Below are 17,822 nucleotides of genomic sequence, written 5' to 3'. Positions count from 1 at the left end.
CTAGCCACCGTGCTTCTACACCTGCATTACTAGCTGTTTGGGGTTTTAGGCTGGGTTTCTGTACAGCACTTCGAGATATTAGCTGATGTAAGAAGGGCTATATAAAATAAAATTGATTGATTACAACGTGCAAATAGGCTCTAGTTGTTTTAACGGAATAGCCTGAAATGTTTTTCAGCTCTGATTTACTCAAGAGGCCTAGAGTTTTTTTCCTATATATACATTTTACATTTACATTTTAGTCATTTAGCAGACGCTCTTATCCAGAGCGACTTACAGTTAGCACATACATTATTTTTATCGAACCCACAACCCTGGCGTTGCAAACGCCATGCTCTACCAACTGAGCTACATCCCCTGCCGGCCATTCCCTCCCCTACCCTGGACGACGCTGGGCCAATTGTGTGCCGCCCCATGGGTCTCCCGGTCGCGGCCGGCTACGACAGAGCCTGGATTCGAACCAGGATCTCTAGTGGCACAGCTAGCACTGCGATGCAGTGCCTTAGACCACTGCACCACTCGGGAGACATACAGTGGGGAAAAAAAGTATTTAGTCAGCCACCAATTGTGCAAGTTCTCCCACTTAAAAAGATGAGAGAGGCCTGTAATTTTCATCATAGGTACACGTCAACTATGACAGACAAATTGAGGGAAAAAAATCCAGAGAATCACATTGTAGGATTTTTAATGAATTTATTTGCAAATTATGGTGGAAAATAAGTATTTGGTCAATAACAAAAGTTTCTCAATACTTTGTTATATACCCTTTGTTGGCAATGACACAGGTCAAACGTTTTCTGTAAGTCTTCACAACGTTTTCACACACTGTTGCTGGTATTTTGGCCCATTCCTCCATGCAGATCTCCTCTAGAGCAGTGATGTTTTGGGGCTGTCGCTGGGCAACACGGACTTTCAACTCCCTCCAAAGATTTTCTATGGGGTTGAGATCTGGAGACAGGCTAGGCCACTCCAGGACCTTGAAATGCTTCTTACGAAGCCACTCCTTCGTTGCCCGGGCGGTGTGTTTGGGATCATTGTCATGCTGAAAGACCCAGCCACGTTTCATCTTCAATGCCCTTGCTGATGGAAGGAGGTTTTCACTCAAAATCTCACGATACATGGCCCAATTCATTCTTTCCTTTACACGGATCAGTCGTCCTGGTCCCTTTGCAGAAAAACAGCCCCAAAGCATGATGTTTCCACCCCATGCTTCACAGTAGGTATGGTGTTCTTTGGATGCAACTCAGCATTCTTTGTCCTCCAAACACAACGAGTTGAGTTTTTACCAAAAAGTTATATTTTGGTTTCATCTGACCATATGACATTCTCCCAATCCTCTTCTGGATCATCCAAATGCACTCTAGCAAACTTCAGACGGGCCTGGACATGTACTGGCTTAAGCAGGGGGACACGTCTGGCACTGCAGGATTTGAGTCCCTGGTGGCGTAGTGTGTTACTGATGGTAGGCTTTGTTACTTTGGTCCCAGCTCTCTGCAGGTCATTCACTAGGTCCCCCCGTGTGGTTCTGGGATTTTTGCTCACCGTTCTTGTGATCATTTTGACCCCACGGGGTGAGATCTTGCGTGGAGCCCCAGATCAAGGGAGATTATCAGTGGTCTTGTATGTCTTCCATTTCCTAATAATTGCTCCCACAGTTGATTTCTTCAAACCAAGCTGCTTACCTATTGCAGATTCAGTCTTCCCAGCCTGGTGCAGGTCTACAATTTTGTTTCTGGTGTCCTTTTATAGCTCTTTGGTCTTGGCCATAGTGGAGTTTGGAGTGTGACTGTTTGAGGTTGTGGACAGGTGTCTTTTATACTGATAACAAGTTCAAACAGGTGCCATTAATACAGGTAACGAGTGGAGGACAGAGGAGCCTATTAAAGAAGAAGTTACAGGTCTGTGAGAGCCAGAAATCTTGCTTGTTTGTAGGTGACCAAATACTTATTTTCCACCATAATTTGCAAATTAAAAAAAATCTCTCATCTTTTTAAGTGGGAGAACTTGCACAATTGGTGGCTGACTAAATACTTTTTTCCCCCACTGTGTATATATATATATATATATATATACACACACACAGTACCAGTCAAACATTTGGACACACCTACTCATTCCAGGGTTTTTCTTTATTTTTACTATTTTCTACATTGTAGAATAATAGTGAAGACATCAAAACTATGAAATAACACATATGGAATCATGTAGTAATAAAAAAGTGTTTTTTGAGATTCTTCAAAGTAGCCACCCTTTGCCTTGATGACAGCTTTGCACACTCTTGGCATTCGCTCAACCAGATTCATGAGGTAGTCACCTGGAATGCATTTCAATTAACAGGAGTGCCTTGTTAAAAGTTCATTTGTGGAATTTCTTTCCTTCTTAATGCGTTTGAGAGAATCAGTTGTGTTGTGACAAGGTAGGGGTGGTATACAGAAGATAGCCCTATTTGGTAAAAGACCAAGTCCATATTATGGCAAGAATAGCTCAAATAAGCAAAGAGAAACGACAGTCCATCATTACTTTAAGACATGAAGGTCAGTCAATACGGAACATTTCAAGAACTTAAAAAAAAAAAAATTTCAAGTGCAGTGCAAAAACCATCAAGTGCTTTGATGAAACTGGCTCTCATGAGGACCGACACAGAAAAGGAAGACCCAGCGTTACCTCTGCTGCAGAGGATAACTTCATTAGAGTTACCAGCCTCAGAAATTGCAGCCCAAATAAATGCTTCACAGAGTTCAAGTAACAGACACATCTCAACATCAACTGTTCAGAGGAGACTGCATGAATCAGGCCTTCATGGTCGAATTGCTGCAAAGAAACCACTACTAAAGGACACCAATAATAAGAAGAGACTTGCTTGGGCCAAGAAACACGAGCAATGGACATTAGACCGGTGGAAATCTGTCCTTTGGTCTGATGAGTCCAAATTTGAGATTTTTGGTTCCAACCACCGTGTGTTTGTGAGACGCATAGTAGGTGAACAGATGATCTCCGCATGTGTGGTCCCCACCGTGAAGCATGGAGGATGAGGTGTGATGGTGCTTTGCTGGTGAAACTGTCTGTGATGTATTTAGATTTCAATGCACACTTATCCAGCATGGCTACCACAGCATTCTGCAGCGATACGCCAACCCATCTGGTTTGCGCTTAGTGGGACTATCATTTGTTTTTCAATAGGACAATGACCCAAAACACACCTCCAGGCAGTGTAAGGGCTATCTGACCAAGAAGGGGAGTGATGGAGTGCTGCATCAGATGACCTGGCCTCCACAATCACCTCTCCTCAACCCAATTGAGATGGTTTGGGATGAGTTGGACCGCAGAGTGAAGGAAAAGCAGCCAACAAGTGCTCAGCATATGTGGGAACTCCTTCAAGACTGCTGGAAAAGCATTCCTCATGAAGCTGGTTGAGAGAATGCCAAGAGTGCGCAAATCTCAAATATATTTTGATTTGTTTAAAACTTTTTGGGTTACCACATGATTCCATATGTGTTATTTCATAGTTTTGATGTCTTCACTATTATTCTACAATGTAGAAAATAGTAAAAATTAAGAAAAACCTTGAATCAGTAGGTGTGTCCAAACATTTGACTGGTACTGTATATATTTTTTTAATGTATTAATTCGGGTTCACAGTGCGGACCGAACCAAGGTCCCCGTACCGAACAGTTTGGTACGAATACGTGTATCGTTACACCCCTATTATGAAGTATTTATTGATGTCCTACACAGTTTTAGTGTATCTTTATGACTTCATGTATATTTCCTTTTTAGTGATGAGCAAAATTAAAATTGCTTCTCTGTGATGTTTTCAAGTAGGATCTCTGAGATGACTATTAAAATTAATTATGGCCAGTCATTTTCAGCTTTCTATATAACCAGTCTGTTGTTTTCTGATCATATTGGAACTTCCTGCTATGTTGCTCTTGTTATAATGACATTTAGTCAGCTTATGCCAACATTTTTGTTGTTCAAGGCTCAAACTCCGATTCCATTCGGCAAAACCACTCCCACCATCACCGACGAAGTTGCACCTCCATTGCATTGTTTCCAATAGCCTATATTTTTTATTTATTTTATTTTTATTTCACCTTTATTTAACCAGGTAAACCAGTTGAGAACAAGTTCTCATTTACAACTGCGACCTGGCCAAGATAAAGCATAGCAGTGCGATAAAAACAACAACACAGAGTTACATATGGGGTAAAACAAAACAAAAATCAAAAAAATACAACAGAAATACAATTAATATACAGTGTGCAAATTTAGCAAGTTATGGAGGTAAGGCAATAAAATAGGCTATAGTGCAAAATAATTACAATTTAGTATTAACACTGGAATGATGTGCAAGAGATGATGTGCAAATAGAGATACTGGGGTACAGATGAGCAAAATAAATAACAATTTAGGAATGAGGTAGTTGGGCGGGCTAATTTCAGATGGGCTGTGTACAGGTGCAGTGATCGGTAAGGTGCTCTGACAACTGATGCCTAAAGTTAGTGAGGGAGATAAGCGTCTCCAGCTTCAGAGATTTTTGCAGTTTGTTCCAGTCATTGGCAGCAGAGAACTGGAAGGAATTGCGGCCAAAGGAGGTGTTGGCTTTGGGGATGACCAGTGAGATATACCCGCTGGAGCGCAGACTACGGGTGGGTGTTGCTATGGTGACCAATGAGCTAAGATAAGGCGGGGATTTGCCTAGCAGTGATTTATAGATGGCCTGGAGCCAGTGGGTTTGGCGACGAATATGTAGTGAGGACCAGCCAACAAGAGCGTACAGGTCACAGTGGTGGGTATTATATGGGGCTTTGGAGACAAAACGGATGGCACTGTGATAGACAACATCCAATTTGCTGAGTAGAGTGTTGGAGGCTATTTTGTAAATGATTTTCATAGTCGATTACTTGTAAACGTCATACTTTTTACTAGTTCCAAAAGGCCTACAGTTTTGTTTGATAGTTGCTTGGACAGTCGCTAAGGGTGCATGTAGTTGTTATTGTTGAAAACAATATTTCAGATGCAGCTGGGTTATCTACTTAGCACTGCTAATGTAAGGACCAAAGATACAGGCTTTATTCATGAGACTAGGATTCCGTAGTGATTTGCCTGTAAATTTCAAAATAAATGTTGTGTTCCAACAGGCCTACATGTTGTTTGGACTGTTGTTTAAGATTAAACTTGACTGTTATTGTTGCAAACACTTATTTTGGATGTAGAAGTCAGGCTAGCTAGCATGCTAGCTAACCATCAGATGCAGTAACTTATGATTAGCATTCGTTAGCATCTAAATTCAAATAATGTTTGAGTGTAATGCAGTTGATTGGTGACAATGACATGAACATACATTCAGCATGATATAGGGCATTCACTAGAATGTATTGAAATACGGCTACATTCAAGAGGGTGCTACTAAATTAATGTCTAAACTAGGGCTGTAAAGTTAACACATTAATAACGCGTTACTGAAAAGATTTGGCATGGGTCCTCAGATCCTAAAAAAGTTATACAGCAGCACCATCGAGAGCATCCTGACTGGTTGCATCACCGCCTGGCATGGCAACTGCTCGGCCTCCGACCACAAGGCACTACAGAGGGTAGTACGTACGGCCCAGTACATCACTGGGGCCAAGCTTCCTGCCATCCAGGACCTCTATACCAGGCGGTGTCAGAGGAAGGCCCTAAAAATGGTCAAAGACTCCAGCCACCCTAGTCATAGTCTGTTCTCTCTGCTCCCGCACGGCAAGCGGTACTGGAGCGCCAAGTCGAAGTCCAAAAGGCTTCTTAACAGCTTCTACCCCCAAGCCATTAGACTCCTGAACAGCTACCCAGACTATTTGCATTGCCCCCCTCCCCCCACCCCCCTCTTTTATGCTGCTGCTACTCTGTTTATTATTTATGCATAATCACTTTAACTCTACCCACATGTACATATTACCTCAATTACCTCGACTAACTGGTGCCCCCGCACATTGTATCTGTACCGGTACCCCCTGTATATAGCCTCCCTACTGTTATTTTATTTCACTGCTGCTATTTTTTTATTTTTTTTACTTATCAATTTTTTACTTAACACTGCATTGTTGGTTAAGGGCTTGTAAGCAAGTATTTCACTGTTGTATTCGGCGCATGTGGCAAATAACATTTGATTTGTTTGATTATTTAATGCCGTTAATTTTTTTGACGTCATTAACGCATTTTCTTAGTTTGACCTCGTGAACCATCCATCGTTCAAATTCAAGCACCCGCAGCTGATGCGCTAGTTTGACAACCACTTTTCTAGCTAGCTACTTGTATTACTGAATGATGGAGAATGCTAGTAAGGGGCTTTTAAATGGCAAATTCAATTTCAAATCCCTCCCAGATGGCTCTCTGGATAAAACCTAAGTAGTTTGCATCTACTGCAAGGCTGAATTTGTTTATCACCGAAGTTACTTATAATTTACAAGCGAAACACACCGCTGACGCCAGCAATACAAGTAACGTTGCTAGTAGCAATGGAGGACATCTTTCTGCAGGCTAAGCTAGAAGAGTGTGCGCGTGGGAGGCCTATGGACAAGACGAAGAGCAGCAAGCTAACACAAGCAATAGCCAAGTGGATAGCTACAGCTTGCAGTCCACATTGTGGAGGACGAAGGCTTGCGGGATATCATTCGGATCGCAACGAACAACTCAAGGGTATTAGTTACCCTCGAGAGCCACCGTCGTTACAACAATACACAAGCTGTATGAAAGCGAGAGGGCTACGAAAGCGGAGTTGAAACATGCAACGGCTGTTGCTCTCACGGGAGACCACTGGACTTTGGTGAGTAAGCACAAGTACCTTGGGGTTACTGCGAATCACATCGATGAAAACTTTAAACTGCATTCACACGCTCTGGCCGTAATGAAGACAGAAAAGATGCACTATACTGAAACGTGTGCCAAACATTTCATGGTTGTAGTAAAGCAGTGGAACATTGACAACAAAGTTACCACACTGTGCACGGAACATGATTGCAACTGCGATACAACTTCCTTTTGAACACCTGCCCTGCACCGCGCACAGTCTCCAAAGGTCCATTACAGTGTCCATACAGAACAGGGGGTTAGACAATGCCCTAGCCAAATGCCGGGGGGGGCATTTCAAACACAGCCCACCAAACGCTGCAGAGCTAGGACAACTGCAATTTGTAAATGTGCAAAAGGAGTCACTGACACAAGATGTCACAACAAGATGAAATTCCACTCTGGAAATGGTAAAGCATGTCCACAGAAACCAACAACCATAGAGATGCTCTGGCCCAGCTGAACTGGAGAAACTGCAGAAACTGGAGGCACTACTGGAGCCCTGCAGGTCATCTTCTTTATCACACTATTAGTGTTATAATACGATTGTGAAGTGTGTGAGAGAGTGTAAAATGTGTGTGTGAGAGTATGTGTGTGTGAGTGAGGGAATGTGACTGTGTATAACAAGTTTCTAATAATTGACTGAAGTGATTTTGAATTATCTTCCTCTGCAGTTAATTGACTGAATTTCTGGGAGGAGAGAAGTACATTTCCTGCTCAGTGGTGTTGCCTGCTCTGTGCCATCTCCTTTGGGTGATGGAGTACTCCGATGATGACCCTGCTTACGTGGTAAGATTCAAGCTGACATTCACAACAGACCTGGGGAAACGCAAGGAAAACACCAACCTCACATGGCCACAGCACGACCCAAGATTTAAGGACCTGAAGTGCCTTTCCAGACCTGAGAGGTTGTTTTCACTCTCTGGGCGTATCGTACAGAAGAAGAGAGCAGCTTTATCATCTCAAAATGTCAACAGGCTTGTTTGTCTTAGCAACTGGCTCAGTGAAAGAAATAGGAGGACGACTGAAGTGTATGGTCACAGGTTTATGTTCTGTGGAATTCATGACATTGTTGGACAGGTTTATGCTCTTTGTATCCATAGAGACAGTTCTTTTTTCTTATAGGGACTGAAACAAAAAATATTCTGTATCAGAATACAACATTCCTGTAATTAACCCTCCAATCAGTAATTAGGAGAACAATAATTTGGAATGGCTAAAGCTTTAACTGTGTGTGTGTGTGTGTGTGTGTGTGTGTGTGTGTGAGTGTGTGAACTTCAAGAAAATTTATGAGGGAGTAGGCTTACTGGGAGCATAATTACAGGAATGTTGTATTCTGATACAGAATATTGTTTGTGTTTCAGTCCCTACACACCTACAACTCAATACACAGCTTAAATAAATAAAAATAATAAAACTCTTTATTAAGCACCAAATTTGAGCAAATAAAAAAATCTGTGATTAATCGCGATTAACTACAGTATTTAATGCGATTATTTGCAATTAATTATCGTTTGACAGCCCTAGTCTAAACCTAGTTCTCTTTAGCCTATGTCATTACGAATCACATACAATTAATCAGATTGTTCTCTACAATATTATAACCTTAATATACATATTGATTAAATAAGAACGTTAGTTTGTTGGGACCGTAGCTAGTTTAGGTCACACCGGTCTGGGTTGTATCTCTTCCATATTTCGGCGTTGGGAGGTTGTAAGATTAGGAGGCGTTTCCGCACTTTGGACCAATCAAATTCAACTTGATACCCTTGTCATTTTCATCTCCAGATCCGTGGCTTTCTATTCCTCGAACCCCGGTCAATCAACGTTGAGAGGGGCCGTTTCTATGGCGATTTAAAGGGAAATACTCAGAAAACTGAAACAGATGTTTTTCGGGGAGGGTAGATATTTTACGCCCGTTGGTGTGTGGGTGTATGGATGTGTGTGTATACCTGCAGTACGATGGGGAGCTGTTCTGGGGGGTTCCTGTTCTCCACTCCCATGGTCAGCCACACCTGGAACGCTGTCAGCTGCTCCGCAAAGAATGGACTGTGCTGTTGGGGGGAAACACACACACACAATCGTTTTAATAAATCAATGATGAATATACATCTAAATACATACAGTACATTGATACTAGGCTCACTCACACAGAGTACATACACTATATATATATACAAAAGTATGTGGACACCCTTTCAAATGAGTGGATTCAGCTATTTCAGCCACATCCATGGCTGACAGGTGTATAAAATCGAGCACACAGCCATGCAATCTCCATAGACAAACGATGGCAGTAGAATGGCCTTACTGAAGAGCTCAGTGACTTACAAATGTGGCACCGTCATAGGATGCCACCTTTCCAACAAGTCAGTTCCTCACATTTCTGCCCTGTTAGAGCTGGCCCGGTCAACTGTAAGTGCTGTTATTGTGAAGTGGAAACGTCTAGGAGCAACAACGGCTCAGCCGCAAAGTGGTAGGCCACACAAGCTAACAGAACATGACCACCGAGTGCTGAAGCGTGTAGCGCATAAAAATCGTCTGTCCTCTGTTGCAACACTCACTAGCGAGTTTCAAACTGCCTCTGAAAGCAACGTCAGCACAATAACTGTTTGTCGGAGCTTCATGAAATGGGTTACCATGGCCGATCAGCCGCACACAAGCCTAAGATCACCATGCGCAATACCAAGCGTCGGCTGGAGTAGCGTAAAGCTTGCCGCCATTGGACTCTGGAGCAGTGGAAACGTGTTCTCTGGAGTGATGAATCACGCTTCACCATATGGCACTCCAACAGACGAATCTGGGTTTGGCGGATGCCAGGAGAACGCTGCCTGCACCAGTACATAGTGCCAACTGTAAAGTTAGGTGGAGGGGGAATAATAGTATGGGGCTATTTTTCATGGTTCAGGCTAGGCTTCTTAGTTCCAGTGAAGGGAAATGTTAACGCTACAGCATACAATGACATTCTAGACAATTCTGTGCTTCCAACTTTGTGGCAACAGTTTGTGGAGGCCCTTGCCTGTTTCAGCATGACAATGCCCCCGTACACAAAGCGAGGTCCATACAGAAATGGTTTGTCGAGATCTGTGTGGAAGAACTTGAGTGGCCTGCACAGAGCCCTGTCCTCAACCCCATCGAACACCTTTGGGATGAATTGGAACGCTGACTGCGAGCCAGGCCTAATCGCCCAACATCAATGCCCGATCTAACTAATGCTCTTGTGGCTGAATGGAAGCAAGTCCCTGCAGCAATGTTCCAACCTCTAGTGGAAAGCCTTCCCAGAAAAGTGGAGACCGTTATAGCAGCAAAGGGGGGACCAACTCCATATTAATTCCCATGATTTTGGAATTAGATGTTTGACGAGCAGGTGTCCACATACTTTTGGTCATGTAGTGTATCTTGACCTGCATACAAACACAGCTGTGACCTCTCAAATACACAACAGCATTATCCATTTCATAGTTAGATTTACATTTTACATTTTAGTCATTTAGCAGACGCTCTTATCCAGAGCGACTTACAGTTAGAGTGCATACATTTTCATACTGATCTAGCACACCCTTCTCTCACACACACAAATTAGGCTTAATGCATCGGTAATGAACTGCACACACATTACCATACATCTCATTGTAGAATGAGTTCAATGAGTTTTGTAACAATGTTTATATATTTTGGTTTTATATGTAAGTTATATAAGCATGTGCACAGCAACTCAGCACGTCGATGTCTACAATGCAACATGCATCCACTAATCTTAATACAATCTGTAATAAACAGTAGTCATGAAACTTTAATGCAACACACATCCTCTCTGTCTCACACACACACACACAGGCACACACACACAAACATCCCGACCAACTGAACAGAGTAAATTCTTACACCAATCTGCCTATTACATAACAGCCTTACATAAGGAAGCCTCCATTGTAGCCTTGACTAGCTGCAGTAGTGTGTGTGTGAACGCGTGTCCCTTCATTATGTACCACCCCCTCTGTTACCTGCTTCCCTTCAGACCCACATAGAGCAGAGGTGTCATGATAATGTGTCTGCCGCTATTAACTGTTCCATGACCAGTTTCATCATCATCATCATCATCATCATCCCATTAATATAGCAGGGGCAATTACAACAGAGACTCTCTCTCGCTGCAGAGGGGGAAATATTAGCACTGGTTGAGGAAATTAATTTGTGAATAACCAAACCATAACCGCTATTTTTTTATTTCACCTTTATTTAACCAGGTAAGCCAGTTGAGAACAAGTTCTCATTTACAACTGCGACCTGGCCAAGATAAAGCAAAGCATAACCGCTATGCTCTCACACACACACACACACTCACACAAGAGGAGCGAACACACACACAAACTACAGACAGAGTTCAGAGGGTTTCTCTGAACTCTGGAGAGAGAGAGAGAGAGCGAGATAGAGGGTGAACGAGTCTCATCTCTCAAAAGACAGAGGGGGAGAGAGAGGAACATTTGTAGCGGACCCAGGTGGGTCAATTATAGTTCCATTAAGCATGCAGGGGTGAAGGAAAAGAGGGAAGAGAATGGAGAGCGAGAGAGAGAGGGAAGAGGGGGAGGGATATTCTCTCAGAAGAGTGATGGAGGAGATGCACACCTCAACAGGTGTCCCATAGGGCGGCGCACAATTGGCCAAGCGTCGTTCGGGTTTGGCCGGGGTAGGCCGTCATTGTAAATAAGAATTTGTTCTTAACCGACTTGCCTAGATAAAATAAAGGTTAAATATAAAATAAAAACAGGCCAGGTGGAGAACTGATAGGACTGCAGACTCAGAGGGAGGGAGTCACGCTCTGTAGAGATTCATTCAACTTTTTCCATACAAACTTTTGCACTGGGAGTGCATTGCTCTCTGCTTGATATGGTTTCTGAAATTACTTTTGAGTTGAGATGGAAGAAGAGAGAGACAAGTGAAAGAGGGAATAATAAAAATGGAGGAAGGGAGGGAGGGAGTAAGACAGGGGTAACTAATTTTGCCTGCGGGCCGCATTCGGTCTTCACCGGGGTCCGGGCGGCTGCACTGAAATGTTTCTTGCCATGGGCCGTATGTTTGACACCCCTGGAGTAAGAGTTCGAGGGAGAGTGAAAAATAGATAGAGGGACGGAGTTCAAGTAAAGATGGCATAGATAGAGTGAGGAAAAGAGAGATGGGGAGTTCAGAAGATGACAGTAGATAGCTTAAGGAGCCCTTACACAAGCCCTGGTAATAATCTTATGTCGTCACAATCAAGTTTTATTCCCCTGCCAGCCCCAGGCCCAAGCCCAGGGTTTTTCGCCAGAGAGATTAGGAATTCAATATTAAAATTGCAGTGGATTATTACACCATAACGGGATGCTAGACTTTTGTAGCTCGTCTGGACAGGCTGACTATGCTATTTCTATAGGGAGCTGCAACAATGCATCATTTATGACTGACTATCTAAATGTCAATCTCTGGGTATATAATACATCTGTATTTTATTCTATATTTTTGTTGAAAAGCACAGAGGAAGACGGTATATGGCAGGGCAGCATGTATTGTACTATCCCATTCATACCACCCAAACTAACCCCAACGGTGATGCGTTATCACCGACTATCACAGCGGAAAACCTTCAAGTGCTTGTGTTGAAAATATCTTATAATGAATGATTGAGTTGAGTTGCACTTGACAAGTAGCACCAGAGGGGTTTAACAGAATGGAGTGATATGTTGACTAAAGCTACTATCACCTCTATTGACTCAGTGACACGCGAGGTATTAGGCCTGACATTTCACCCCTGCATCCACTGGGTCAGAGGGGTAATAGAGTGATACACTGACTGGGGCGGGGAGAGTGTTTGTGATGAATCAGTGTAAATAAAATGGTATTGTAACTCATAGAAGTGACAGGGTTACAGTTACCATGGTAAATAGAATGAAAGTGAAAGAAGAACTGAAGTGTGTAGTCAAGACTAGTCAACCCGAAGTGACAGACAGCCGATTCATCAGCTAGTGGGGTTATTTATCAGTGAGGTGTCAAACACACAGAAATATCATCCACAGCATCCCCAGTCCACCTGGTCGTGCTGCTGCTCCAGTTTCCACTTCTCTGCCTGCGTCTATGGAACCCTGACCTGTTCACCGGACGTGCTACCTTGTCCTGGACCTGCTGTTTTCAACTCCCTCTCTCTCTACCGCACCTGCTATTTCAACCTCTAAATGCCCGGCTATGAAAAGCCAACTGACATTTACTCCTGATGTACTGACCAGTTGCAACCTCTACAACCACTGTGATTATGATTTGACCCTGCTGGTCATCTATGAACGTTTGAACATCTTGGAGAAAAATCTGGCCTTAATGGCCATGTACTTTTATAATCTCCACCCGGCCACCCCTCAGAGCCTGGTTCCTCTCTAGGTTTCTTCCTAGGGAGTTTTTCCTAGCCACCGTGCTTCTACATCTGTATTGCTTGCTGTTTAGGATTTTAGGCTGGGTTTCTGTATAGCACTTTGTGACATCTGCTGATGTAAAAAGGGCTTTAGAAATAAAAATGTGATTCACACAGGGCAATTTATCTTAACGCCACAGGGCTATTCAAATGAAGGGGAAAAAAGTATTGTGTATGAAGACAATTTGCAGTGTGGCCCTGCTGGACCTTGGAGAAGACTGAATTTGGACAATGGGCAAAATGAGTTTGAGACCCCTGACATAGACAAACACATGCCATGACTAACTCACAAAGTTAAGAGGAACCCGCACTGATAAATGGAGGAAAGAAACCACTTACCCTGAAGGCGGTGCCCTCCTCAATGATGGTGGGCAGCTGAGAGAGACAGATGTCCACAGCCAGGTCCCACGCCTGCCTGTAGAGGAACGATGCATACACACACACACACACACACGTTAGACATCAACAACCCAAATGTCCAACACACACACGGTCCTGGAGAGGGCAGCATTGAGGTTTTGATCCATTCCAAACCCTCAGTGTTCTCCCTGGTTATCATGTTTAATTCATACTGTTACATAACAAACATCAACCCCCCTTTACTGCTGCACTCTCTCACACCAACCCCCCTTCCCCTCTCTCCCCTCTCCACTCACCAACCACCCTCCTCCCCTAACCACCAACCCCCCTTCCCCTCTCTCCCCTCTCCACTCACCAACCACCCTCCTCCCCTAACCACCAACCCCCCTTCCCCTCTCTCCCCTCTCCACTCACCAACCACCCTCCTCCCCTAACCACCAACCCCCCTTCCCCTCTCTCCCCTCTCCACTCACCAACCACCCTCCTCCCCTAACCACCAACCCCCCTTCCCCTCTCTCCCCTCTCCACTCACCAACCACCCTCCTCCCCTAACCACCAACCCCCCTTCCCCTCTCTCCCCTCTCCACTCACCAACCACCCTCCTCCCCTAACCACCAACCCCCCCTTCCCCTCTCTCCCCTCTCCACTCACCAACCACCCTCCTCCCCTAACCACCAACCCCCCTTCCCCTCTCTCCCCTCTCCACTCACCAACCACCCTCCTCCCCTAACCACCAACCCCCCCTTCCCCTCTCTCCCCTCTCCACTCACCAACCACCCTCCTCCCCCTAACCACCAACCCCCCTTCCCCTCTCTCCCCTCTCCACTCACCAACCACCCTCCTCCCCTAACCACCAACCCCCCTTCCCCTCTCTCCCCTCTCCACTCACCAACCACCCTCCTCCCCTAACCACCAACCCCCCTTCCCCTCTCTCCCCTCTCCACTCACCAACCACCCTCCTCCCCCTAACCACCAACCCCCCTTCCCCTCTCTCCCCTCTCCACTCACCAACCACCCTCCTCCCCTAACCACCAACCCCCCTTCCCCTCTCTCCCCTCTCCACTCACCAACCACCCTCCTCCCCCTAACCACCAACCCCCCTTCCCCTCTCTCCCCTCTCCACTCACCAACCACCCTCCTCCCCTAACCACCAACCCCCCTTCCCCTCTCTCCCCTCTCCACTCACCAACCACCCTCCTCCCCTAACCACCAACCCCCCTTCCCCTCTCTCCCCTCTCCACTCACCAACCACCCTCCTCCCCTAACCACCAACCCCCCTTCCCCTCTCTCCCTCTCCACTCACCAACCACCCTCCTCCCCTAACCACCAACCCCCCTTCCCCTCTCTCCCCTCTCCACTCACCAACCACCCTCCTCCCCTAACCACCAACCCCCCTTCCCCTCTCTCCCCTCTCCACTCACCAACCACCCTCCTCCCCTAACCACCAACCCCCCTTCCCCTCTCTCCCCTCTCCACTCACCAACCACCCTCCTCCCCTAACCACCAACCCCCTTCCCCTCTCTCCCCTCTCCACTCACCAACCACCCTCCTCCCCTAACCACCAACCCCCCTTCCCCTCTCTCCCCTCTCCACTCACCAACCACCCTCCTCCCCTAACCACCAACCCCCCTTCCCCTCTCTCCCTCTCCACTCACCAACCACCCTCCTCCCCTAACCACCAACCCCCTTCCCCTCTCTCCTCTCCACCACCCTCCTCCCCTAACCACCAACCCCCTTCCCCTCTCTCCCTCTCCACTCACCAACCACCCTCCTCCCCCTAACCACCAACCCCCCTTCCCCTCTCTCCCCTCTCCACTCACCAACCACCCTCCTCCCCTAACCACCAACCCCCCTTCCCCTCTCTCCCCTCTCCACTCACCAACCACCCTCCTCCCCTAACCACCAACCCCCCTTCCCCTCTCTCCCCTCTCCACTCACCAACCACCCTCCTCCCCTAACCACCAACCCCCCTTCCTCCCTATTTGCTCTGAGGCAGCACTTAGGGGGTTCTCCTCTGGTTAGAAAGTGCATGCAGGAATTTAGCATTTGGTCGACAAATGCAACAATACGCAATGTTACAGATTTGTTAGTCATTGAACACAACTCTAAGAACACTGCCTTTGCCTCTTCCATTCAGGTAATAGGAATCCAAGATAGACTAGAATACAATTCTCTATGGAGAAAGATATTTATGTAGTCAAAGGATCCTAGATGCTAGTTATAATCCATGTAGAATACAACTCATCACATCATTCACATAACATAGTGTGTTCAATATTCATATCAGGTATACATATCTGTAATCCCAGTGCATGAATATATCAAATATATCAAACATCTGGAATCAATCGAGACAAGTAGACAAACATTTGTTTGGCGAAAAAGCAAACGTCTCTCGTTGTTGTTAGTATCGGTTTGGAACGTGAGTGAAGAGTGACATGAAACGTGATTGGGATTTGATAGGAGTGAGGGATATGTGATGGCCGCAGGTAGCCTGGCGGTTAAGAGTGTTGGGCCAGTAACCGTAAGGTCATTGGTTCGAATCCCAGAGCTGACTAGGTCAAAAATCTGTCGATGTACCATTGAGCAAGGCACTTAACCCTAATTGCTCCTGTAAGTAGCTCTGGATAAGAGTGTCTGCTAAATGACTAAAATGTAAAATTGTTGTCAGGGAGCATGGTGGGTTAGGAGTGTGTAAAGTTAATAAGGAGTAAAGGGTGTGTAGTTAATAAGGAGTAAAGGGTGTGTAAAGTTAATAAGGAGTAAAGGGTGTGTGAAGTTAATAAGGTGTAAAGGGTGTGTGAAGTTAATAAGGTGTAAAGGGTGTGTGAAGTTAATAAGGTGTAAAGGGTGTGTAGTTAATAAGGTGTAAAGGGTGTGTAAAGTTAATAAGGAGTAAAGGGTGTGTGAAGTTAATAAGGAGTAAAGGGTGTGTAAAGTTAATAAGGTGTAAAGGGTGTGTGAAGTTAATAAGGTGTAAAGGGTGTGTGAAGTTAATAAGGTGTAAAGGGTGTGTAGTTAATAAGGTGTAAAGGGTGTGTAAAGTTAATAAGGAGTAAAGGGTGTGTGAAGTTAATAAGGTGTAAAGGGTGTGTGAAGTTAATAAGGTGTAAAGGGTGTGTAGTTAATAAGGTGTAAAGGGTGTGTGAAGTTAATAAGGTGTAAAGGGTGTGTAGTTAATAAGGTGTAAAGGGTGTGTAGTTAATAAGGAGTAAAGGGTGTGTAGTTAATGAGGAGTAAAGGGTTTGTCGTTAATGAGGAGTAAAGGGTGTGTGAAGTTAATATGGTGTAAAGGGTGTGTGAAGTTAATAAGGAGTAAATGGTGTGTAGTTAATAAGGAGTAAAGGGTGTGTGAAGTTAATAAGGTGTAAAGGGTGTGTGAAGTTTAATAAGGTGTAAAGGGTGTGTAGTTAATAAGGTGTAAAGGGTGTGTAGTTAATAAGGAGTAAAGGGTGTGTCGTTAATGAGGAGTAAAGGGTGTGTGAAGTTAATAAGGTGTAAAGGGTGTGTGAAGTTAATAAGGTGTAAAGGGTGTGTGAAGTTAATAAGGAGTAAAGGGTGTGTAGTTAATAAGGTGTAAAGGGTGTGTGAAGTTAATAAGGAGTAAAGGGTGTGTAGTTAATAAGGAGTAAAGGGTGTGTGAAGTTTAATAAGGTGTAAAGGGTGTGTGAAGTTTAATAAGGTGTAAAGGGTGTGTAGTTAATAAGGAGTAAAGGGTGTGTAGTTAATAAGGAGTAAAGGGTGTGTGAAGTTAATAAGGTGTAAAGGGTGTGTGAAGTTAATAAGGTGTAAAGGGTGTGTGAAGTGGGAACAAGTGATGAGTGAGAGAGAGAGAGGGGGGAGTATATTAAATGTCAACAGTCAAAATCATGTTTTTCATGAAATTGGATGGTATTTGGATGAAACCAGGATGGTATTTGGATGAAACCAGGTCAAAGTATGAAAAATGACATTTGCCACTACACTGATAAAGTTTGATCATAAAGTTACTGGTCCCCTCCCCCGTGTCAAACGCTTGGATTCAGGAGGCGGGATTATTAAGGGGATAGGGTCATCTGTGTCTTGTGTTAGCTAGTTACTGGCTAGCTAGGTCTTCAGCCAGCATGGAACAAAAGTCGTTCAAAACATCTGTCACTGCTGCTGTGAACCGCATCACAACAGCGATGCCAAACGGGAGAAGTATAAAATATTTTTGACATCA

General features: G+C 44.7%; 1 protein-coding gene across 1 annotated transcript in view; it reads right to left on the bottom strand.

Moving 5' to 3' along the window:
* Positions 1-17,822, bottom strand: part of LOC121534011 (regulatory-associated protein of mTOR) — a gene marked incomplete at both ends in the record, with an annotated part of 87,362 nt that overhangs the window by 20,820 nt on the left and 48,720 nt on the right. Inside the window, 2 exons of the mRNA XM_045219229.1 lie at positions 8,778-8,879; positions 13,601-13,676. Coding sequence (XP_045075164.1) covers positions 8,778-8,879; positions 13,601-13,676 — 178 coding nt within the window. The remainder of the gene's footprint in view (positions 1-8,777; positions 8,880-13,600; positions 13,677-17,822) is intronic.

Source organism: Coregonus clupeaformis, unplaced genomic scaffold (genome assembly GCF_020615455.1).
Source record: "Coregonus clupeaformis isolate EN_2021a unplaced genomic scaffold, ASM2061545v1 scaf2165, whole genome shotgun sequence".
NCBI lineage: Eukaryota > Metazoa > Chordata > Actinopteri > Salmoniformes > Salmonidae > Coregonus > Coregonus clupeaformis.
This window is presented reverse-complemented; position numbering and strand designations above follow the sequence as displayed.